Consider the following 21,637-nt stretch of genomic DNA (forward strand, 5'->3'; position numbering starts at 1 on the left):
TTGTTTGTTTGTTTGTTTGTTGAGGTAGATATTTAGCATTATGAACTTCCTCTTAGAACTGCTTTGCTGCATCTAATAAATTTTGGTATGTTGTATTTTCATTTCATTTATCTCAAAGTTGTTTTTTTTTTTTATCTCTCCTTTGATTTCTTTGTTCACTCATTGGTTATTCAGACATGCTGTTTAATCTCCATACATCTGTGAATTTTTCACTTTTTCTTGTAATTAATTTCTAGTTTCATACCATTATAGTTTGTTATTATTTTAATCTTCTTAAATGTATTAAAATTTTTTTGTGACCTAACATGTGATCTATTCTGGAGAATGTTCCATGTGCACTTGAAAAGAATGTGTATTCTGTTACTTACTTTTGTTTAGAATGTTCTGTGTATATCTTAAGTCACTCTGGTCTAATGTGTCATTTAAGGCCTGTGTTTCCTTATTGATTTCTTTCCTGGTATAAGTGGGATATTAAAGTTCTTTTCTATTACTGTATTGTCAATGTCTTCAGTTAGGTCTGTTAATATTTGGTTTATATATTTAGGTACTCTAACTTCTGTTGGATACATATATATTTACAAATGTTATATCCTCTTGTTGGATTGACCTCTTTATCATTCTGTAATGCCTTCTTTGTCTCTGATTACAACCCTAGTTTTAAAGTCTATTTTGTATGATATAAGTATAGCTATCCCAGCTTTCTTTAGGTTTCCATTCTCATGAAACATCTTTTTCCATCCCTTTGCTTTCGTTTGTATGTGTCCTTACATCTGAAGTGAGTCTCTTGTAGGCAGTATATAGATGGGTCCTGTTTTTTAAGCCACTCTATGTCTTTTGGCTGGAGAATTTAGCCCATTTACATTTAAAGTGATTATTGACAGGTATGTACTTTTCCCCATCTTGTTCATTGTTTTCTGGCTGTTTTGTAGTTCTTCTTTGTTCCTTTCTTCTTTTCTTGCTCTCTTCCTTTGAGATTTGATGACTTTCTTTAGTGTTACACTTAGAAGATTTCTTTTTTGTTAACTTTCGTGTATCTACTGTAGGTTTTTGCTTTATGATTACCATGAGGCTCACATACAAAAATCTATATTTGTAACGGTCTATTTTAAGTTGATAACAACTTTAAATGCATTCTACAACTCTACATTTTTCCTCTTCCCCCAGACCCATGTTTTATGTTTTTGATGTCACATTTAATAAGAACTTTTTCTTGTATAAACCTTAAATAATTATTATAGTTGTTTTTATCATTTTTGTCATTAACCTTCTTACTAGCTTTATAAGTGATTAACCACTACCTTTACTATATATTTACCTTTAGCAATGAAATTTATACTTTCATATATTTTCTTATTACTAATTACTGCTCTTTCTTTTCAGCTTAATGAAGAATCTCTAACATTTCTTGTAAGACTGGTTTAGTTGTGATGAACTCCTTTAGCTTTTACTTGCTTGGAAAACTCCTTTTTTTTTTAATTGAGATTAAATTTCAGCATCTACTATCCAATGTTTAGGAATTACAAAGTTGTTAGGTAGTGATACCTGAATGTAGAAGCCCACTTGTGCTTAGATTGTTCAACCATTTACTCCTTCAAGTTCCTTTTTATAAAAGGTGCACAACCAAGTTTTAAGTTTATACTTTTTATGCTCATCTCATTTTTTTATATTAAGGAAGACATGTTTATTATTTTTCTGCTTATCTCAGCCATTATCTCAATTTACTCCTAAAGTTCATTTCCTTCTTCATTTCATTTCTTTATTCATTTCCAAAAGGTATGCCTTTTATAAATGTTCGACCTGATGAATTTTCAATGAATGTACACTTTTTTTTTCTTTTTGGAAATTGGTAGGATTTATTTCTTGTTCCAAGAATTTTGAAATTTCACAATTTGATATGCCTTAATGTAGGTCTGTTTTCATTTTTCATGCTGGCTCTTTCTACTTGGAGCTGTCTTTTCATTGTGGAAACCTAATGACCTTCCATTTTGAGAAATATTGATTTTCCTTCTCTTTATAGTCTGTTTTTGCTGTCTAAAAGTGTTCTTATTTGAAACCTTTTAAACTTTTAAACAGCTCATTTTTTTCTCTCATACTTTCAATTTTGTCCTTTTGTTCTTTTTGGGGGTGATTTCTTTAGTTGTGTCTTTCAGCTCTTCTACTGAGTTACTTATTTTCAACTCTTATGTTTAACTTCTGATTGTCCTTTGTTCTTTTTTGGGGGTGATTTCTTTAGTTGTGTCTTTCAGCTCTTCTACTGAGTTACTTATTTTCAACTCTTATGTTTAACTTCTGAGAACTCTTTTAATTTATATTCCTTTGTTTTAACATCCTATTCTTCCTTTTTTTTTCCTTCTTAAGAAAGGGAGAGAGCAGTAGGCAGGGGCGGAGGGAGAGAGAGAGAATCTTAAGCAGGTGCCACACCCGGTGTGGAGTCCAACATGGGGCTCCATCTCACAACCCTGAGATCATGACTTGAGATACAATCAAGAGTTGGACTCTTAACCAACTGAGCCACCCAGGTACCCCTAGCATCCTATACTTAATAGCCTCTGATATCTTTTTAATAATTACTGATAGAGCTTTTGAGTTTCCCTCTCCCTGTGTAACCTCCATCCCCAAAGTTTGTTTGTTTTATTCTTTCATTTTAGATGTTTCTTTAAATGTCTGCTCATCCTTGACTATCTACTCCTTGACTATCTACTCCTATTTCTGGGGGTGGAACTCGCAAAAGCTGCTCAGAAACGTTGTGCATATGTGTGTGCCTTATTAACATTAATATTAACTATATGGGTGGAATGTTTCTTTGGGAAAAATTCAATGACAGTTATTTTGTCAGAGTCTGGAGAGTGGACAGTCTCCTACTTTGCATCCAGAATTTCAGAAGTCTTATGGGAAAAGAAAACTGGGTGTCTGTAAAATTAATTTCCTTTGTTTGTTTGTTACCTAGCATACTATATTATTGCTAAGGCTGTCATAACAAAGTATCAGACTGGATGGTCTGCTAACAGAAATTTATTTTCCCAGTCTAGAGGCCAGAAGTCCTAGATCAAGGTGTTGGTAAAGTTGGTTGCTTCTGAAGATTCTGTCATTGGCTTATAGGTGGCCATCTTCACATGGTCTTCTCTCTGTGTGTTTATGCCCCTTATTGCCTCCTTATAAGGATATCAATCATATTGTATTAGGATCACCCACACTAATGACCTCATGTTCACTTAATTAACCTTCTAAAAGAACCTATCTCCAAGTAGTCACATTGTGAGGTACTGGGGGTTACAGCTTCAACATAGGAAAATTGAGAGGAACACAACTCAGCCTATAACATCTACCCAATCCAGAGACCCTTTGTTTTACCCACCCTAGAGAATACCTTTCTAATACTTTGCCAGAATAGAAGAGAGTCCGTCATGTGGCTAGACTAAGTAGGGGAAGACTTCAGAAAAGATAGGGGGTGGTAGCATCTAGGTTTCTTAAATGAACTTTCATCCAGAAAGTGGTTTCAGCTCCACCTTCACTATGATTCCAGAGTGATTATAATCCAGAGATAATTGGTCCTGCCAATTTCTGAGCCTTCAGGGATTTTGTTGTTGTTGTTGTTGTTACAAATGAGTTGAGTTTTGGCTTTCTTTATTTCTAATTTAAGATTCAGCTTTATGGAGTCTGCTGAGTCAGTTACCAGGCTCTCTTTGCCTTGTCAGCTCCTAAAGTTTTGTTGCTTTTCCTTATTTCCATTCTTTCTGTTCTTGCAGGCTTATGCCTCAAAAAACAACCACACACACACACACACACACACACACACACACACACACACCTTTGCTATTACTTTAAGGGAGTTAGAAGGAATTAACTGCATATATTCGTATTAGCATCTTTAAATATTTAAAATTATTATAACTACTTAAAATTACAAAGTTATATTTGTGGATAATACATGATTTCAGAAAAGGTATCAGGTAGCATTGTTTTGAGTACACATTGTGAGTAGAAGACTGTTGTAAGCACTGTGTTAATTATTTTCCCAAATGAAAGAATATACACTGACATGAGATTGAAGAATACTTTTATAAAGCAAAAGACCAGCAAGAACAAGTTCTATAGTACAAATTGAGCATATTCTAAGCTAACCCCAAGCTAACAGATGTGGATCAGTTTGATTGTGAATGACTCCCTCAAAGAAGTGAATTTCAGGCAATGTTGTGAAAATAACTTTCAAACAGATAACAAAAAACTATGAAGGGTTTTCCAGGAAGAGCTTCAAATTGTTACTAGGTACTTATTGTGCCAGGCATTTTGCAGATTATAGAGAAAGAAAAGTGTAAGCCACAAGTAGGGAAAGGTCAAATAGACTTCTTTTATAGGAGCAGAGGTCCAAATTTTGTGGTATTAGGAAGGGAGCAAGAACATAGAGGAATAATAGTGTGATCTAGCAGATCAGAAGAAAATAGATAAAGCCAGTGACAATGAAAAGAGGTATTTTTTTTTAATTTTTATTTATTTATGATAGTCACACACAGAGAGAGAGAGAGAGAGAGAGAGGCGCAGAGACATAGGCAGAGGGAGAAGCAGGCTCCATGCACCAGGAGCCCGATATGGGATTCGATCCCGGGTCTCCAGGATCGCGCCCTGGGCCAAAGGCAGGCGCTAAACCACTGCGCCACCCAGGGATCCCCGAAAAGAGGTATTATTAAAGTGAAACCTCTTGCCCTGAAATTATCAATCTAGTGGTTGAAAAATCATAGCAAACCAGATAAAAGCCAAGTCCAGGAGATAATACTAAGAACAAAGGGCAGCCTCCATTTGGAAATTGTTAGAATGAGCATCACTCAGGTTTTCTCAGTAATTTCCCGAGGCTTTCCAATGAACTCTTTTGCCTCTGCCATAAATTTCTGCTTGTGTCATGAGCCACCAAGAAAGCTAGTTTTAGCTTTCTGGTCTGAAATTGGAGCCATGCGAGTATTTTTCATTGAATTGGGTTTTCCACTTTGGAAAATGACTCAGAGTTTAGGGAACACTTTTATTTATGTGACTGAATCAGCAAAGGTGATTTCTTCTTTGTCCTTTCCACTCCTTAAATCATGACAGAAATTGTAGATTATTTTATTCACTAGCAAAGCTGAACACTTACATCATCAAATTATTATGATTAACTTGCTGGCAGTAATGTCACATGTTTCCAGTCTGTCATGTGATTCCTAGGTTTTCAATATGTTGAAATGACTGACTTTAGTGATGCTAAAATGCTGGCTTCCTCTAATTGAAATTTCTTGGCTACCTGAATTTTGTTTGAAAATAAGCATGTAAATTGAAAACTTTAATTTTTTAAAAAATTGTTTTAAAGATTTTATTTATTAATTAGAGAAAAGGAGAAAAAGTGTGCACAAGTAGGCATAGTGGCCAGCAGAGTGAGATGCAGAAGCAAGGAGCCCCAATGTAGGTGGGGCTCAATCCCAGGACCCTGGGATCATGACCTGAGCTGAAGGCAGACACTTAACCAACTGAGCCACCTAGGCGCCCTGTAAATTGAAAGCTTTTAATGTGATAACCTTCTCATATCAGATCTAGGATTTACTTTTACAAAAGATTAAAATAGAGCAAAGAACATAATTATAGAGGAGAAACTATTTTATTTTTACCTTTAATCCAAATGTTGTATGTGATATTTTAAGCTATATCAGTGGAACTAGACTACTATTTATAAATTGCATGCTTCCCATTTTTCCCCCCGAAAGGTGACAATGATGAGTAAATTGTGTGTGTGTGTGTGTGTGTGTGTGTGTGTGTGTGTGTGTGTGGCTGAGGAACTTGTCTATCAAGGGTCAGAAACTGATAGGTAATTGGGTTACTATTTCTGTATCCAACCTAAAATTTTATTTTAATTGCAGTTGCCTTTACTGTGGGGACTTAGATCACCAGATAAAGTTAGTTTTATAGATTTACCAACAAATAATTCAGTAAATGAATATCAAGATACAAAATTATAAAGAAGAGTTTTAAAAATTTTGAACAATTTTGATGTCAGCAGCCACATATAAAACTATATGTTAAATATATGTATTGAATTTGTCTTTTTAATCTAAGTTGAGCTATATAAAATTGCTGATATTCTACAGTTTTTAACCTAGAAAGCTGACAATTTTGCATGGTTTGACTCATACTTTATTTTTTATTTTTTATTTTTTGACTCATACTTTAGTCATAGTTTCTTAACTGCAGACACCACACACATTATACGCCCACACACACCCACATACACACACTCTGAGGTACTGTCTGTGCTCATAAATATGCTTGTGGACACAATGTAAGCAATCATTTAATTCAGCCTTTTTTTTTGTGGGGCCTCTGATTCCACAGCCAAGCTACTTGCTCATAATGGAACAGACCTTCTTGCAAGTGTAAGAAGAGCTACCCTCACACTTCTCCCCAACATTTGCCTGTACATCCATGTTTCTTTGCTGCCTATAATAAGCATTCAAAATTACTATAAATAGAGAAATACTGCGAAGAAAACTTCCCTGTGCTTTGTTCTCTTAAATTATCTCTTCTACCCTGCACACATGAAGTTGTGCGTACTCAGGAACCATGCAATGCTTTGGCATCTTGCTGTCTTATTTTCATCTCTTTCAAAGTGGCCCAGACATGAAAGTGGTATTTGTAAATATATATATTCAAATGTTTAGACATATAATATATGGGTCTCTGATTATATTCTCACTCTGGGTCCCAGAAAGGAAAGGACAAGGAGATCATTTGAACCTTCATTTCTCCTTCTAGCTGAGACTTTGTTCATTGATCCTTTGTCAGTCTGATACTGGATTAGGTGTTCTAGGATATACAAATGAGTCCTTTAGCTATAATCTGGTCTAAGCTACATGCTGGCACTAAAAATGAGGTGACTTCAGTAATGCCCTTTGGTTTTGCTGTACAGTGCTACACTCTGAAGGTATGTGTGTACAGGGCTACCATGGGAACAAGTGGAAAGATTTAGTGACCAGGGTCTTTAGGGCCCAAAGGGACAAGGGAGGAAGAGAATTGGGTGAAACCATGGCCAAAATGATTTCTTAGGATTATAAGTGAATTTCAGTTTTCCACAAACCATTGATTATTAGGTATTTAAGATCTGGAGTAAATTTGTACCTACTTAAATATTTTTAGGTTAAGAAAAAAAGGATAATTAGGAAAAGAAATACATTATCAGAGTTGATTCCTAATCATTTCTGTAAATGCTGTTTTATAAGAGAGGAAATAAGCCAATATCATCAGTCTGGTCTGGCATGCTGTTTATGTTCACAAGAGTTTTATAAATGAAAATATTAATGCTTTTGGAATTTCTGTAACAAGTTCTTCTAACCTAAATGCTATTATTTTGCTCTGTATGCAAATGTATATTTCCTGAGCTTGGGATATTAATTTCAAATATTTTCAGTATGAATAGAAACAGTTTGTTTCTTTTGTTTATTTGTATATTAGTAGAACAAACTGGGAATTTTCATTTTTCACTTAAATTAATTTTCCAGATAATGAAAACTTACACTCTTAAACATAAAAATTTATTTTTTTGTTTTAATCATTTCTTGAGAATTAAAAAGCTCTATAATTCATTCATACACATGGAGAAATAGAATGTTTATTTTTCCCGCATTTATCAAAGATGTTTTTCTAAAATTATTTAATAGCACTAATATTGTTAAACCTGAAATATTTGAATTCCAAGACCACTCTGTAAGAAAAGACTTTAGGATGTAGTTTTTTTTTTTTTTTGATTATCAAATATTTTTCACATTTGTAATGTAGTTATATAGCTGTGAATATAAAGCTTAAAAGGTGAAATTTTTAAAATGAATTGATGGAGAGGTGAATTAGGTTTTGACTTCTTAGAATGTAATGCTTTTAATATGCTATAATTACAAACATGAGAAAATAAGACTCAATAAAGTTTGTTTTTCAAACTATAAAAGTATTGGTATGTTTTAGAAAATAGATATTTCAGTAAATAAAATGAAATTCTTACTGTAAGATTTTCAGACTCCTGATAAATTTTTAAAGCACAACAGGCATTTTATTTAGTGATATTCAAGCTTGCTAAAGCATAGAAGCTGGGTCTCTGCTTTCACTTAGTGGGTCTAGTGTTACTTCTTATTTATTCATCAATAAGAAAATGAATTGCTTTCTAGGTTTGAACTACAGAAAGTGCCAGTTAATTTCCAAGGAATGTGTTACTCATGATACGAAGCTTTTCTGCTTGATGCTGCCACCAAGCACTCACCTTCAGGTGCCCATTGGGCAACATGTTTACCTCAAGCTAACTATTACAGGTAAGGTGAATAGAGGCTTTGGGGAAACATGTTCCTTACTTACGAGCAGTTTCAAATCAGTACTGTCCTTTTAGGAAGTAACCATTTAAGTTACTAATACAGGTTTCTGTCAGCTGAGTGAGTGATAGCCCAATTCCAGGTTTGTAGATCCAGTGTTCCTCCATGTGGGAGCCATAGCCATGCCTCATCACTTTAGGGAACAGAGAAGCTGCCACTGTCAGAGAAAGAGAGTTCCATCAGCATTGTAATGTGTTCCTCAGGAAACTGTAAAGGAAAGAGGTGAGGGAGTTCCCAAGTGTTTCTTTGGGGAGACAACTACCGGCAACACATAAACTATATCTTAGTAACCGTGTCAGATTGTGTCATTTTCAGAATGAGTAGGTGATCATAAATGATTTCCTTACATATGCCACTGGAATAAGAAGCTCTATGAAGATATTCTTGACTGAATTTTCCCCCTCATTCTCATCCTAAAGTTACTTTATGTACTTGTTTTAAATACCCTTCTTCACCACATCTACCATTTTCTTGGTCTTTCAAAGCATGCAGAAGGTCACATTCTCACATCAGTCAGGCCAGCTGACTGCCAGCCAGAACTTGGTAGGTGCAGCATGTTACCATGACACTAGGGAGCTCCTCTCTACATCACCACCACTGCCAGGCTGTCATTCAATCCCTGGCATCCTCCCTAGTGCAGTTATTGTTGATGACTTATCATTTACAGGTAGATGAATTATGTATATATCACAGAGCCACATATAAAATGTTGGTCTTTCCAGTGTGTGGTGACTCCTCTTTCTTTGGAATTTGGCTAGCTAAAATATAACATCAATTCTTATTAAATTTATCCTGTTTTCTTAATATTATATTCTTAGAAGTAGTCAGACTAACATATTTTCCTTCAGTTGCCAAAGTAACGTATCACATATCAGAATGTTAAAACAATTCAAAATGTGTAAAGTAAAAAGTGAAATTCTTCCCCTTCTCAACCCAAATGATCCCAGTGACCATCAGTAACCATTGTTAAAAATTTGTTGAATAATTAGTTATTATGTAAATACCTTCTTACATCTCTGTGTAAACTTTGGTTCCTTTTTTTTTTCTGTAGGCCCATTATAAAGTTTATGTTCCAATAAAACAGATGGTTGTCTAAATTTATTACCATAAATCTCTATCATCTTAAGCCACACTTAATAAAAATACATTGTTTATATGATGGGTAAAGTATTGATTTGTGTAAATTATTTGAGCACACATAGGCTTGTGTGTGTATGTATATATATCCACACACATATACACTACATATAGAAAATATAGTTAGAATTATATACACATTAAAAATACTGTTTTAAATATGTACTGCTGGCATCATAAAATTAGAATGTTTCATCTTTATTGAGAGCTGTTTAAATTTTTAGAATTGAATTTCTTTGTCATGACTTTTTCTAGGTACTGAAATAGTGAAGCCATATACACCTGTATCAGATTTCCTACTCTCAGAGCTCAAGGAACCAGTTCTCAACAATAAATACATCTACTTTTTGATCAAAATCTATGCTGCTGGACTCTTCACACCAGAGCTTGATCATCTTCAGATTGGTTGGTATTCTTTATAAACCTCATTTGTGTTCTAGATTGAATCCCATGTTATACTGTCCTCTAGTTATGTACACGTGAGAGTCTATCAAATAATTAAACTCAACATGTCTACTACCAAAGTCATATTCTCTTTGTCCCACCCAACCTATCCTCACTACCACATTCCTCATCTTTATTATTTATAGCCTCACTGTTCATCCTTGGCTCAGTCTGCAGGCCTGAGTCATCTCTGACTCCATCTTCTCCCTCCCGGTCCAGTCAGCCACTAAGTTCTAGTGAGTCTGCCGCCCAGTGACTTTTTTTCTTTTTTTTCTATCCCTTCTGCCACCCTGTCAGATCAAGCCTTCATCATTTCTTTCATGACCGCTGTTCTCTCGCAGTTGCCTCTAACAATGTCTTTCTCTTTTTTGTTTATCTGCATTTCCAACTGCCCTGGGGATACATTTAATCATGTTGTTCTGCAGCTTTGAAATTTCTGATGGGCATCCATCACTTAACTCATTAAGTCCTCTGCATGGCCTACACAGACTTTCATGATTGTTCCAGCTTCCTCTCTCGCAGTAACTACTAGTATAAATATAGAGTGCTTGTGCTGCTCAGAGTCCCACAAATTTGCCATCCTCATGCATAGGTACGTGCAGGCGCCTCACGTAGGACGCCCATCACCCCTTTCTCTACCTTTCTCTACCTGTCAAGGAGCCTTTTTTTTAAAGACCCAAACAAAATGTCAGTCCCTTATGAAGCCTCCCTTCTACTGAGCCCCTCAGGAGAACATTTTGTTCATAGCTCCAGGATAAGAATAAATAACATTCCTTCTTTACAGACTGTAACTTTGAGGTTGAGGATAAAGACCATCTTAACTTATCTTTGTAGTTCCTGTACCTAGCATGGCACTTGGCACATAATAGGCTCTCAATAAATGTGCTCTGGAAGAATAAAAAGACTATAATGAAATTTACTAAGATTTCAAGACCCCTATTCTTATTTCTGACCCTTTTTCTGTATCTTCAACTTTTCACTGCCTTCTGTTTCACAGTAAAAGTGCTTTTCCTATTTCTAACACAGCATTCACAGTAACATCCAGGTACCGGTGAAGTAGATCACTAAAATTTGAAAATAAAGAAAGTTTGTTGATTTCTGAAAGTTAAGCCAGTCTATACATAATGGATATGTTTAGTCCTCTTTGGTTACATAAATCAAAATACTGAATATAAATGTGAACCTAAAGAATCTTGAAATGCCTGCAAATCTAGTGAGGGTGAGAGGTTCATCCTGTGGTAGACTGACATGATTGTAATATAGCATGCGGACACTAAACTGATGTTCTCATAACCTATTGATAGAGATAGTGTGAAGAGCAGGGTGGAGAATTAGCCTAGAGCTTGGAAAAGGAAAGCCCAAAGGACTAGATGAGTGTTTTTTCAGCTTCATCCTGGGGAGCTAGACGTAGTACAAATATTTGTGTCACTTAGAGGATGACATACCAGCATGGTAGTGATAACTCATGAAGCCTCATCATGGCCTAAATGAGCTACCCTATGAAATTATCCGCTTCTTTGTTTCAATTCCATGTTCATTGAGCAACTGTTATATGACTGTTTTGGACTTCCAAATGTTCTGATACTGGGAATGGGATGCCCTGGATGGGGTGTGTAATGTTCAGGTCACGAGGTGAGGGTTGCCTTCTGTAAATCAGTTGCCATTCTGGCAGGTGTATTTTATCTTGTGAACTGGATTAAAATCAGGTACCTTGCCTGAGTCTAATCAGTTTTCTGACATTCGAAGGACTGGACTGCTGACAAAAGTTATCAAGTTAACATCATTCTTTGAGGCATCTTTAGTAAACAATCAGCTGACTTTTTCCTGAAGATATTCTGATCTTATGGTCCTTTTGAACAGGGAGCATCTGTTCCTTTCTAATACTTAATTCATCAGTTACTAAAAGATTCTTACTATCCTGCTTACTATAGACAAGAAGGAAAATATTATGAGCATTAAAAATAATAAAGCAAAGTATTTGAAATTGTTTTTAAAATGTTTAACTGCATTTTTTATTTTTAAAATTACATCGAAAATTTCTGAAATGTCCTAAAGGCAGTTCTCTTATATGAGTGATACATAGTGATTATATCAAATGCACTGCAGAAAAAATGTTTCTCAAATATTCTTATTCTAGATAGAATGCTCTAAGTACAGTTTCTGGTCTTTGTTTTTATAGGCATTAAATTCAGAACAGCTGTTCTTTTAATCAGTAGGTCTTTTCAAAGATTTGATGAAGGTGATGTTAGCACATTTACTAACATAAGACTTTAGAATACATTTTTATTTCCATTTTCTCTCTTATTTTTGTTGCTGAGGCTAAGAATCAATATGAAAGTAGTGAGTGTATATTCTCCACCTTGTACTGTGCTAGACAGGTATACATGGACTCTGCTTTTGAGGTGCTTATAATTTAGTTTAGCAATCAATCCTTTACTGATAATTTATACTTAAATACTTGTCAGTAGTTTGTAAATTAGAGGCTCCAGGTGGTTTGGGAAAATGATGATGGGAAATGAGTGTAATGAAACCTCATTATTAATTTGGTTAGAATGATATAATCTGAACATACTTGGGGGCTTAATGATTATTCCCAAAACTCCTTATACATCTAAAAAACTAAGGTGTAGTCTGAACGTTATGCATTCACCCTGTTACTCATCAGTGTTCTAAATTCAACTAGCTTAACCTCAGTTTCCCTGATTTTTTTTTCTGATTTAGTTTATATTTCATTGTTTAGGAGATTTTGTTTCCGTAAGCAATCCTGAGGGCAATTTTAAAATATCCCAGTTCCAAGAATTAGAAGATCTCTTTTTATTGGCAGCTGGAACAGGCTTCACACCAATGGTTAAAATACTGAATTATGCTTTGACTAACATACCCAGTCTCAGGTATGTAATTTTATCTTTAATTACTGTCCTTTGTGAAGCTGTTAGCTTAGTATAAGGTATTCTAAATTAATTAAATACTCAGTGGACCTTAATAGACATATTCTCATTCCCTCATTTATCATTTCTTACCCTACGTCCTCCAGTCCTAGCTGTCTTATTAACTTGATTCTTTTATTTTTGATATTTTTTGTTACTTAATTGGCACTAAGAAGCATTTCATGCCCGTTTATGTTTAGACTCTTCCATTCATGCATATTTTAAATGTAATCGAAATAGTTCTTTTTGAGTTGTTGTTGTTTTTTCTTTTAAGGAAAGTGAAGCTGATGTTCTTCAATAAAACAGAGGATGATATAATTTGGAGAAGCCAGTTGGAGAAATTAGCATTTAAAGATAAAAGGTATCAAACTGGTAATAGCTCTGTATTTAAATATTTAAAAATGTATAGTCAGTCTAGGCCTTATCTCCTTTGATTGGAGTTTTTAATTGGCCAGGAAGCTCCTTCAAAGACAAAATAAACTAATCAATAATTCTTTCAATGTAAATAATGTTAAGACCCCTCCCCCAAAGAAATCTTGTTTGATAAGATTAATATGACATCATATATGTATTAATAAAATATATACTGAGTTTTACATTTGTGTGACCTGTACTAAGTTGGGTTTCATTGAAAATGATCTGGCATAGATAATTTGATAATTCAAGATTTTCTAGTTATAGTGGGTACAAATCAAATAAATTTGATGAGATGGACAAAGCAAAAAATATTTTTCTTTACTACGGAATTTCTTAGGGCCTTTCATATGCTAATGTCCATTGTGACTTTTCAAGATGGGGGGATTCTTTATACATGGTTAAGATTTTCTTCATTTTTGTTTATTTACATTAACACTTAATGGCTGTGGTCCTCAGTGCACACTTTGGGAAATGGTGGGATAGGCAATGGAAGAAAGTTTGAGTCAGGCTGAACTGTGGTAGAAATAGAAAGCACGGAAATCTGTTTCATTGCAAAAAGCCCTAGTACAGTCAGCTGAAATAAGATGATTGAAATGGGCATATGCCTCATGTCCCGTAAACAGATTTAAAAGCAGTAAGAAATTTTGAAGGAACTTTTTAGAAGAGTGAATGGGACTAGCTGTCATACTTTCCAAAGGTTTCTAAAGCTATTTTTAAGAGATTCTGGACTTCATAAGTACTTCACACAAAATATCTGAGGTAAATATGTAGAGGATCATATAGTATAGATAAAACTCTACACCTTTTGAAAGTTGGAATTAAAGACATCAGAAACACAGCTGTTCTGGGGCTCCCTTTTCTTGTGAATACTTTGGAAGTGTCCTATCTAAGGCAATGCTTGGCCACCACTGGCTTTTCCTTCCTCTAGCCCTCCTCCTCTTTTACTCTTCATAAATAACATTCACAAGTTAAGGATGACCTGAACTTATTTATCCTTGAGGTATTTAGTCTTCTTACATACTTAAACCATAAACCTAAGAGTATTTTCTATATCTAGGTAGCTATATGGCAGTTCAAAGCATGGTTTAAAGAAATACAAATTCCTGGTTTTACAAGTGTGTTTTTCACTATTTTCAAAGTGGAAAATTAGAAGCAGCATGAATCAAAAAGCTTGAAGCCCTACATTCTAGTTTTCATTCTACTCTTCACCAGCTTGAAACTTATTCAAAAATTACTTAGCTCTTTGGGCCCATCTCTTTATCTTCAAAATAAAATAATGATGCCTTTCCTACTTATTTCATAAGGCTAATGCGAGAATTAGAGAAAATTGTATAACTACTCTGAAAACTGGGAAGCCCTGCTTCAGATAATTGAACTGTGGCTTAGAAGAACTCTATGTACATGAGTTTCATATCTGTATTACCTGTATGAGCTCCCATTTTCTAAACAAACATTTAAAATAATTAAAACAACATAGCTAGGCTTTTTGACTTGAGGTTTTTTTTTTTTTTTAATATTTCTGGCAGTGTTTTGATAAAGTTATATTTTAAGATAGTTCCCTTATATAAGAAGATCCATTTACTATGATTTTAATGAACAGACATTGTACTTGTAGTCTTTCAGTAGGAGTTAAACTTGATTTAAGAAGTATTTGGTATAAAGAAATGTGTTGACAGCCTCTGAACATAACACTGTTTTGTTTTGTTTTGGTCTCTAGTAACCTGGGTTGGTGGATCTTGTAGGCTAGAATGTTGAGGATGAACAGTCAAGGAGAAAGACCTCTTTTCTTTCACATGTGGATGACTGGCTCTAATAGCTCTCACCAGATGAGGCCTACTGTCCACCTTGCAGAAAGAAGTGATGTGTTGTGACTTCTGGCCTGCCTTTATCTCCCCCTTTTCTGCGCCCTCTCTTTCTCTTCTTGCTCTGCTGTGGGCTCCTGTGTGTGCACTCCTCTCTCTCTCTCTCTCTCTCTCTCTCTCTCCCCTCCCTCTCTCTCTCCCTCCCTCTGCCTCCTCACTAACCCCCTCCTTCCTCTTCCCAGAGACATAGCTGTCCTTGCTTGAAGCACTCTGTTGGCACTGACTTCTAGCATATAATTTATACTCCCTGGAGACTCCTGTCAGGCCCTCACTGGAAAACAAAAAGGCTGGCTATGCTTGTAGAGATGGCTTTGCCATGTTTATCAGGAATGTTCTCGTATTCTGAGGTTTTATGAGAAGCCTGGCTTCAGGGCTTATTGGTGGGTTTTGTAGCACTATTGATTGATTATTGAGTCCCACACAGAAAAGGAAAGTGAAAGTCTAGATTTAACCTAAGGTTGTTTTAGTTGGTCGCATCTGTATTTCAGTTAGCATTTTAGGCCTCAATTTTTCCATTTGTGGAATAGGGATATCCATACCTACGTCATAGAATTGTTTGGGCATGGGAGCCAGTGAGATAGTAGGTACCTAGCCAGAATTAGCATATTTGTAACATTCATTTATTCATTAAAGACATGTGAAAAAAAAAAAAAAAAGACGTGAGCTTTTACCCTGTGCCCATATAATACAGGCATACTGTGTGGGCTTATTTTCTCATGCAATCCAAGGAATGTACCTCTTTATTTACCTACATGGCTAAACTTAATAGAATTGTAACACAGGTATATCATAAGTACTTTTTTTGGATATTTCTGTTTCAGTCAAGTTTCCAGTAAGCATAAAATTTGAACAGAAAACTGCTTACTTGATTCTTATCCAAATATGTTATTACACTTGACTCTTAACTCCAGTTAGGTAAGACTCCATTCACAACATTTCAAATCTAGCAAAATCCCACACATTTATTTTCCTTAAAAAAATTGAGAGAAAACAGAAGGCAAACATGTATGGTAGTAGATGTAGCTAATTACTATGTAAACTAGAATGCAAATTGGATTTCACTCATCTTTCTCTTGACTACTGCACAGTGTTATGCATGAGGTCCCATCTCAGCAGAATTCCCTAGCTCTGTGAGTTTCTCAGCTTTTGCAGACTGATTTTTGAGGGGTGGGATAGCTTGACAATGAGATTGACTTCTGGGCAATATTTCGTAATATATAAATATAACCAGCGTTTTCTTTCCCCTTCAGAGCAGTCATTTTTAGAGAAAATAACCTTCTTTTAGTAAAGCTACCTCTGGCTCTAACACACAAACACGGATGCTCTTTTTTTTTTTTTAATTTTTATTTATTTATGATAGTCACAGAGAGAGACAGAGAGAGAGAGAGGCAGAGACATAGGCAGAGGGAGAAGCAGGCTCCATGCAGGGAGCCCAACGTGGGATTCGATCCCGGGTCTCCAGGATTGCGCCCTGGGCCAAAGGCAGGCGCTAAACTGCTGTGCCACCCAGGGATCCCAACACGCATGCTCTTATGCATACTCATCTTTTTTGTTTCATATTTTTTAAATAATGTAGTCATACTAACTATACATTTTATAACTACATTTTCTACTTAGTGTATTACACCTATTCTGTGTATAGAATACTTTAAACCAGTGGTTCTCAATCTGGAGTAATTTTTGTCTGTGACGTCAACTCTTCACCCTAATCCCCATGACTTCACAGGCATTTATGTCTGAAAACATTTTTTTATCACCACAACTGAGGGCATCTGGTTGGTAGAGGCCAGGAATGCTGCTAACATCCTACAGTACACAGGACAGCCTTTCGCAACAAAGAAATATCCATCCCCAAATGCCAGTAGTGCTAGTTGGGAAAACCTGCACTATACTATGAGTTTTCATAGCTACATTATATTCAGTCATGTAAGCATACCATGACGTATTTAGCCAATCCCCCGCTGGTGGGCATAGTGATTAGAAGTTGTTCTGTACCTCTCTGTGCAGGGTAAAAATTCAGCAGAAGAATCATAAGGTCAAAGAATACCAAGGCCATTGGTAACATTTTGACAAATAGCCTCTAGAAAGTACCCAGCACAGAATATTATACCCTACACATTTAATATGTTGGGTCATTATTTTTCCTTTAGAAAGGATGAGGTTAACATTTAGGGCAAAAGGGAAAGAGGGAAAGGAATCCCAAGCGGCAAAGAAGTGGGCCACAATGGACAGGGGATTGTGTACCCTGTTATGTGCACCAATGGATCACGTGCACCACTTCAGGTATTTGTGTGCTCACTATTTGCAAAATGTGCTTAATGTTGGGAAAGAGTGAGTAAGGATACCCTCATGGTGGAGAAGTTCTGAAGGTCAGCAGTAACTGTGAAGTCTGTGCGTTGAGATGAACAAATCCTGTTAGGTCTAGGAAGAGGAAAGAGTGTTTTTGTGAGTGCGGGGTTGGCAAAGCTTCAGGGAAGAAGGGGTTTTTGAACTGGGCTTTGGGAAGCAATTAGCATTTCTGTGAACAGGAAAAGTAATTTGGGTAATAGGAATTTAGGAGCAAAAAGCCATGAGGGCCAAGGGCGCCTGGATGGCTCAGTCAGTTAAGCATCTGCCTCCAGCTCAGGTTATGATCCTGGGGTCCTGGGATGGAACCCTGCTTCATCATCATTGTTTACAGTCCCCTGTTTAGCGGGGACTATGCTTTTTTTTTCTCTCCCTCTGCCCTTCCCCCTGGGTTGTGCTCACTCGCCCTATCTCTCAAATGAATAAATAAAAATCTTTTAAAAAAACATGAGGACCAGTATGTTGAGTGATTTACCAAAAGAGCACAGTCCAATTTTGTTGAACTCTATACAGAGCCTAATGGAGAAAAATGTGAAATAATTTTGCAAAAAACAAAACCATTGATTATATTAGAAGGAATCTTAGTGGTTGGTGATCACTTCTAATCATCTTTTAGATCACTATCAGCCAAAGAAACAGAATAGGTTAAAATCAGGGAATGAGAGACCTTAAGTGTAATTCATATATTAAATAAGTATCTATGAAGTGGATATGGGAAGCTCCAAGAACATGGGAAGCTCATCTCCCTTTATTACCAACAGGCTCTCTAGGTAATGACTGGCTATGTTTCTGTACTCTGGTGTCCGCATTAGGACTAGCAGTGTTTCAGTCCAATTGAGATAGCAAAAGCTGATGACCTCAGAGGCACAAGTAAATTGAAAATGTGCCCAAACCCCTTTCTCTTTCTCTAGCCTATGCTGTGCTCAGGATATGGGCCCCTAACATGGAGCCTGAAACACTCTGTTCCTCCCAGATGTTCCTCATTTGGGGTTTCTTGAAATGTATTTTTTGAAATATTCATGGAATCCCCTCTAAAGGGCTCTGTGAATGAATAAGTTTGAGAAACAATGTGTACCATATCACCTCTTTGAAGGTTTGCTGTGAAATTAGCATGTTCAAGGTTCTGAGAAATTTTGAAATCTATTTATAACTTTTCTTAACCCAGTAGTCCCAAATTCATTTGATAGGTTAGCTTTTTCTTGTGGATTACCACTAATATCTGGAAGACTAATAGTGTTCCATCAGATTTATTTTGATATACGTTTACATAATATGTATATGTTATGAAATTTTAGCCCCTAGCTATTTATTTTGTGAGCTATTTTCCTGTGAGCATATAGCAAGTCTTCCTGCTGTTTCTAGCTTTTTTCTTTTTCTTTTTATTGTTTTTCATTTTGATTCCAGTATAGTTAACCTACTGTGTTGTATTAGTTTCAGATGTACAATATAGTGATTCACCAATTGTGTACATTACTCAGTGCTCAACGTGATAAGTGTACTCTTAATCCCCACCACCTATTTTCCCCACCCCCCTACCCATCTCCCCTCTGGTAACCATCCATTTGTTCTCTGTAGTTAAGACAAACTTCTTGGTTCATCTCTCTTTCTCCTCTTTTTTTCTTTCCTCATTTGTTTTGTTTCTTAAATTCCATGTATGAGTGAAATCATATGGTATTATTCAGCCATAAAAAAGAGTGAAATTTTGCCACTTGCAACAACATGGATGGATCTAGAGGGTATAATGGTAGGCAAAATAAGTCACTTAGAGAAAGACAAATACTATATCATCTAGTATTTTTCTTTATTTTTTAAATTTATTTTTATTTATTATTATTTTTTTTTTAGTATTTTTCTTTATCTATAGAAATCTAGGCCCCAAATACCCTGAAATACTTTTCTCTAGGCAGTGCCAAATCACAGAGGCTTTGTAAACAATAAGTTGTAAGATGGGATTGGGGTTTTTAGGAGAACTAATATAGCAATGATGTGTCAGATAGATTAGGGTTCGTGGTATTAGAGCAGTCTTTTACTTATACAAGAGGTCTAAGGGCTTGATGTGTAGTTGTGGCAGTAAATATAGGAAGGTAGGGGACGTGTCTAAGAAATGTGAAGGAAGTAGTTTTTGGAAGCAGATTGGCTGGAGGGGAGGGAATGGGTTGTTGGATGACTGCAGGCTCTGCATAGGATTGAGACTGAATAAATATATTTATATTTCAAGATTTTTCATCTCAGATCATTATCAGTCTCCTCTAAAATAATTTTTTCCACAAGCTTATTTACTTCCATTGACATTTAGACAATACAGGCATTCCCCAGAAGCAGATCTTTTTTTCTCACTCTCTTTTTATGTCGATTTCACTTTATGGATTATCTAAATTTGTTTTCAGGTAACATTTTCAAGACTTCTGGTCCTTTCCTGCATTTTGAAATCATAGGGCAGAAAGGAATTTTAGGACATTTACCCTTATGCCTCAAAGCTCTAATTATTTCAGATACTAAGTTGGTCTTCTTTCAAAATAATCCAGAAGAGAGGATTCCATAGTAACCATCTATATCTTGATATGGTAAGAAGGAATCCTTTTTTAAAAGTATTCTTGAGTCTTAACTTGGTATTGTTCCTATTCCAGTTTAAGCTCTTTTAGTTCCTGTAAAGGGGTTCCTGTAAAGCAGCACATCAGCCTCTTTACAATACACATAAAAATTGCATTCAGGTGACTGTTCACGTTTTCCATTGAGTGCCCAAAAGTTATGGCCAGGGGACCAGGCAGTGTGTGAACAAATATGAAATGCATAAGACGTTCACACTGTTTATGTTAGGATCATAGTTATTTACTACCCGTTAGTAGATGTCTGCAGAAAGTTTGCCAATGACTAGGTTTGTTTTTTTTCTCTTAAACATCTCGGTATAAAGGAAAATTACGATTTTTTTTTTCAGATGAGAGGGATACCAGTATTGGTTTATATTTCTTAGTAGTTTTATTCCAGTGACAGACTTGTTGGAAATAGAGCCAGAGAAGATACATTTTTATGTTTAATTTAACAAGACAGTTGCTGTCTTTTATCTAGTTGTCTCTTTGTAATTGGAAATGTCTTAAGATAGTAGTTCTGCAGCTGCTTTTGGGTCTCCTTTGATAATCCAATGAAAGGTCTTCCCAGAAAAATGTACTTACGAATTCATGTAGATTTTTTAATGTGATTTCATAGATGCCAACATGACTTTGTTCTTTTTTAGTTTTGGCCAGTATGCCTTCTTTGTAAATACATTTCTTTAGTCATTCATCAAGCATTTTTGCACACTTACCTCAAGCCAAGCCTGGATACAGTACTAAATAAAGCAGACAAGGATTCTGCCCTCTTGGAGCAGTAGACAAATATGACATTCTGAAATTAGCTAAAGTTATCCAAAACTATCTTCATTTTAAATGCTAGCAAGGAAAAAATCAGTGAAAGTATTTGGGGAAATTGTTTTATATAGAGTAGATTGTATTGCTGCTAAAACTACATGGGAGCCTCAAAGGTAAGAAATAGAACATAACTCTGTAGGGCTTTTAAATATAAAATCAGAATTTCTATAGAGATTATATGGCTCTTCCACCTTGTTCTAAATGGACAAATAAGCCCGAGAGGCTGGGGTCTGGGTGAGAGCTAGGACTGGTTCTCTCACCCCTGGCAGGCACTCTGAGTTGGTATGTGCTGCTTTGTGCTCATCAGTTTCGGGGAACTTCATCTCAGCTGCAGCACAGCAATGTGAGGGCAGCAGCACCAGCCACATCTTGTTTCTGTTATTTGGCTCCCTAGGCCCCTTCACAAGAGAAAATGTTTATTTCTGCTCTTTCTTAAGATTGACATGAATGGATGATTAATTTCTGCTAGTCTTGAGAAAATACCTCAGTTATTCCCCGGAAAAATGTAGAAAATATTTTGATCTGATGCTATAAAAAAATGGTAAGAATTAATTGTGTTTGCTACATTGGAGAAAGTTTGTAATTTACTATGATCCTTTACCAGCAGTTCACTTAACATGACAGAAATCTGGGAAAAATTTGCCTGTAGTTACATTGTGAGATTTAGTTTGATGTTCTTCTTTCTCATCTTAATTCTTACTTTTTCTTTCATACGTTTCATTTCTTAGTAT

At 35.7% G+C, this 21,637-nt stretch overlaps 1 protein-coding gene across 2 annotated transcripts in view; it reads left to right on the top strand.

Annotated features, from left to right (window-relative positions):
* LOC112658662 (cytochrome b5 reductase 4) overlaps positions 1-21,637 on the top strand; it is a 77,778-nt gene that overhangs the window by 49,374 nt on the left and 6,767 nt on the right. For both annotated transcript variants that reach the window (XM_025444881.3, XM_035698123.2), the window contains exons 11-14: positions 8,172-8,312; positions 9,762-9,911; positions 12,691-12,841; positions 13,152-13,238. In XM_025444881.3, coding sequence (XP_025300666.3) covers positions 8,172-8,312; positions 9,762-9,911; positions 12,691-12,841; positions 13,152-13,238 — 529 coding nt within the window. The remainder of the gene's footprint in view (positions 1-8,171; positions 8,313-9,761; positions 9,912-12,690; positions 12,842-13,151; positions 13,239-21,637) is intronic.

This window comes from Canis lupus, chromosome 12 (genome assembly GCF_003254725.2).
Source record: "Canis lupus dingo isolate Sandy chromosome 12, ASM325472v2, whole genome shotgun sequence".
NCBI classification, from domain to species: Eukaryota; Metazoa; Chordata; class Mammalia; order Carnivora; family Canidae; genus Canis; species Canis lupus.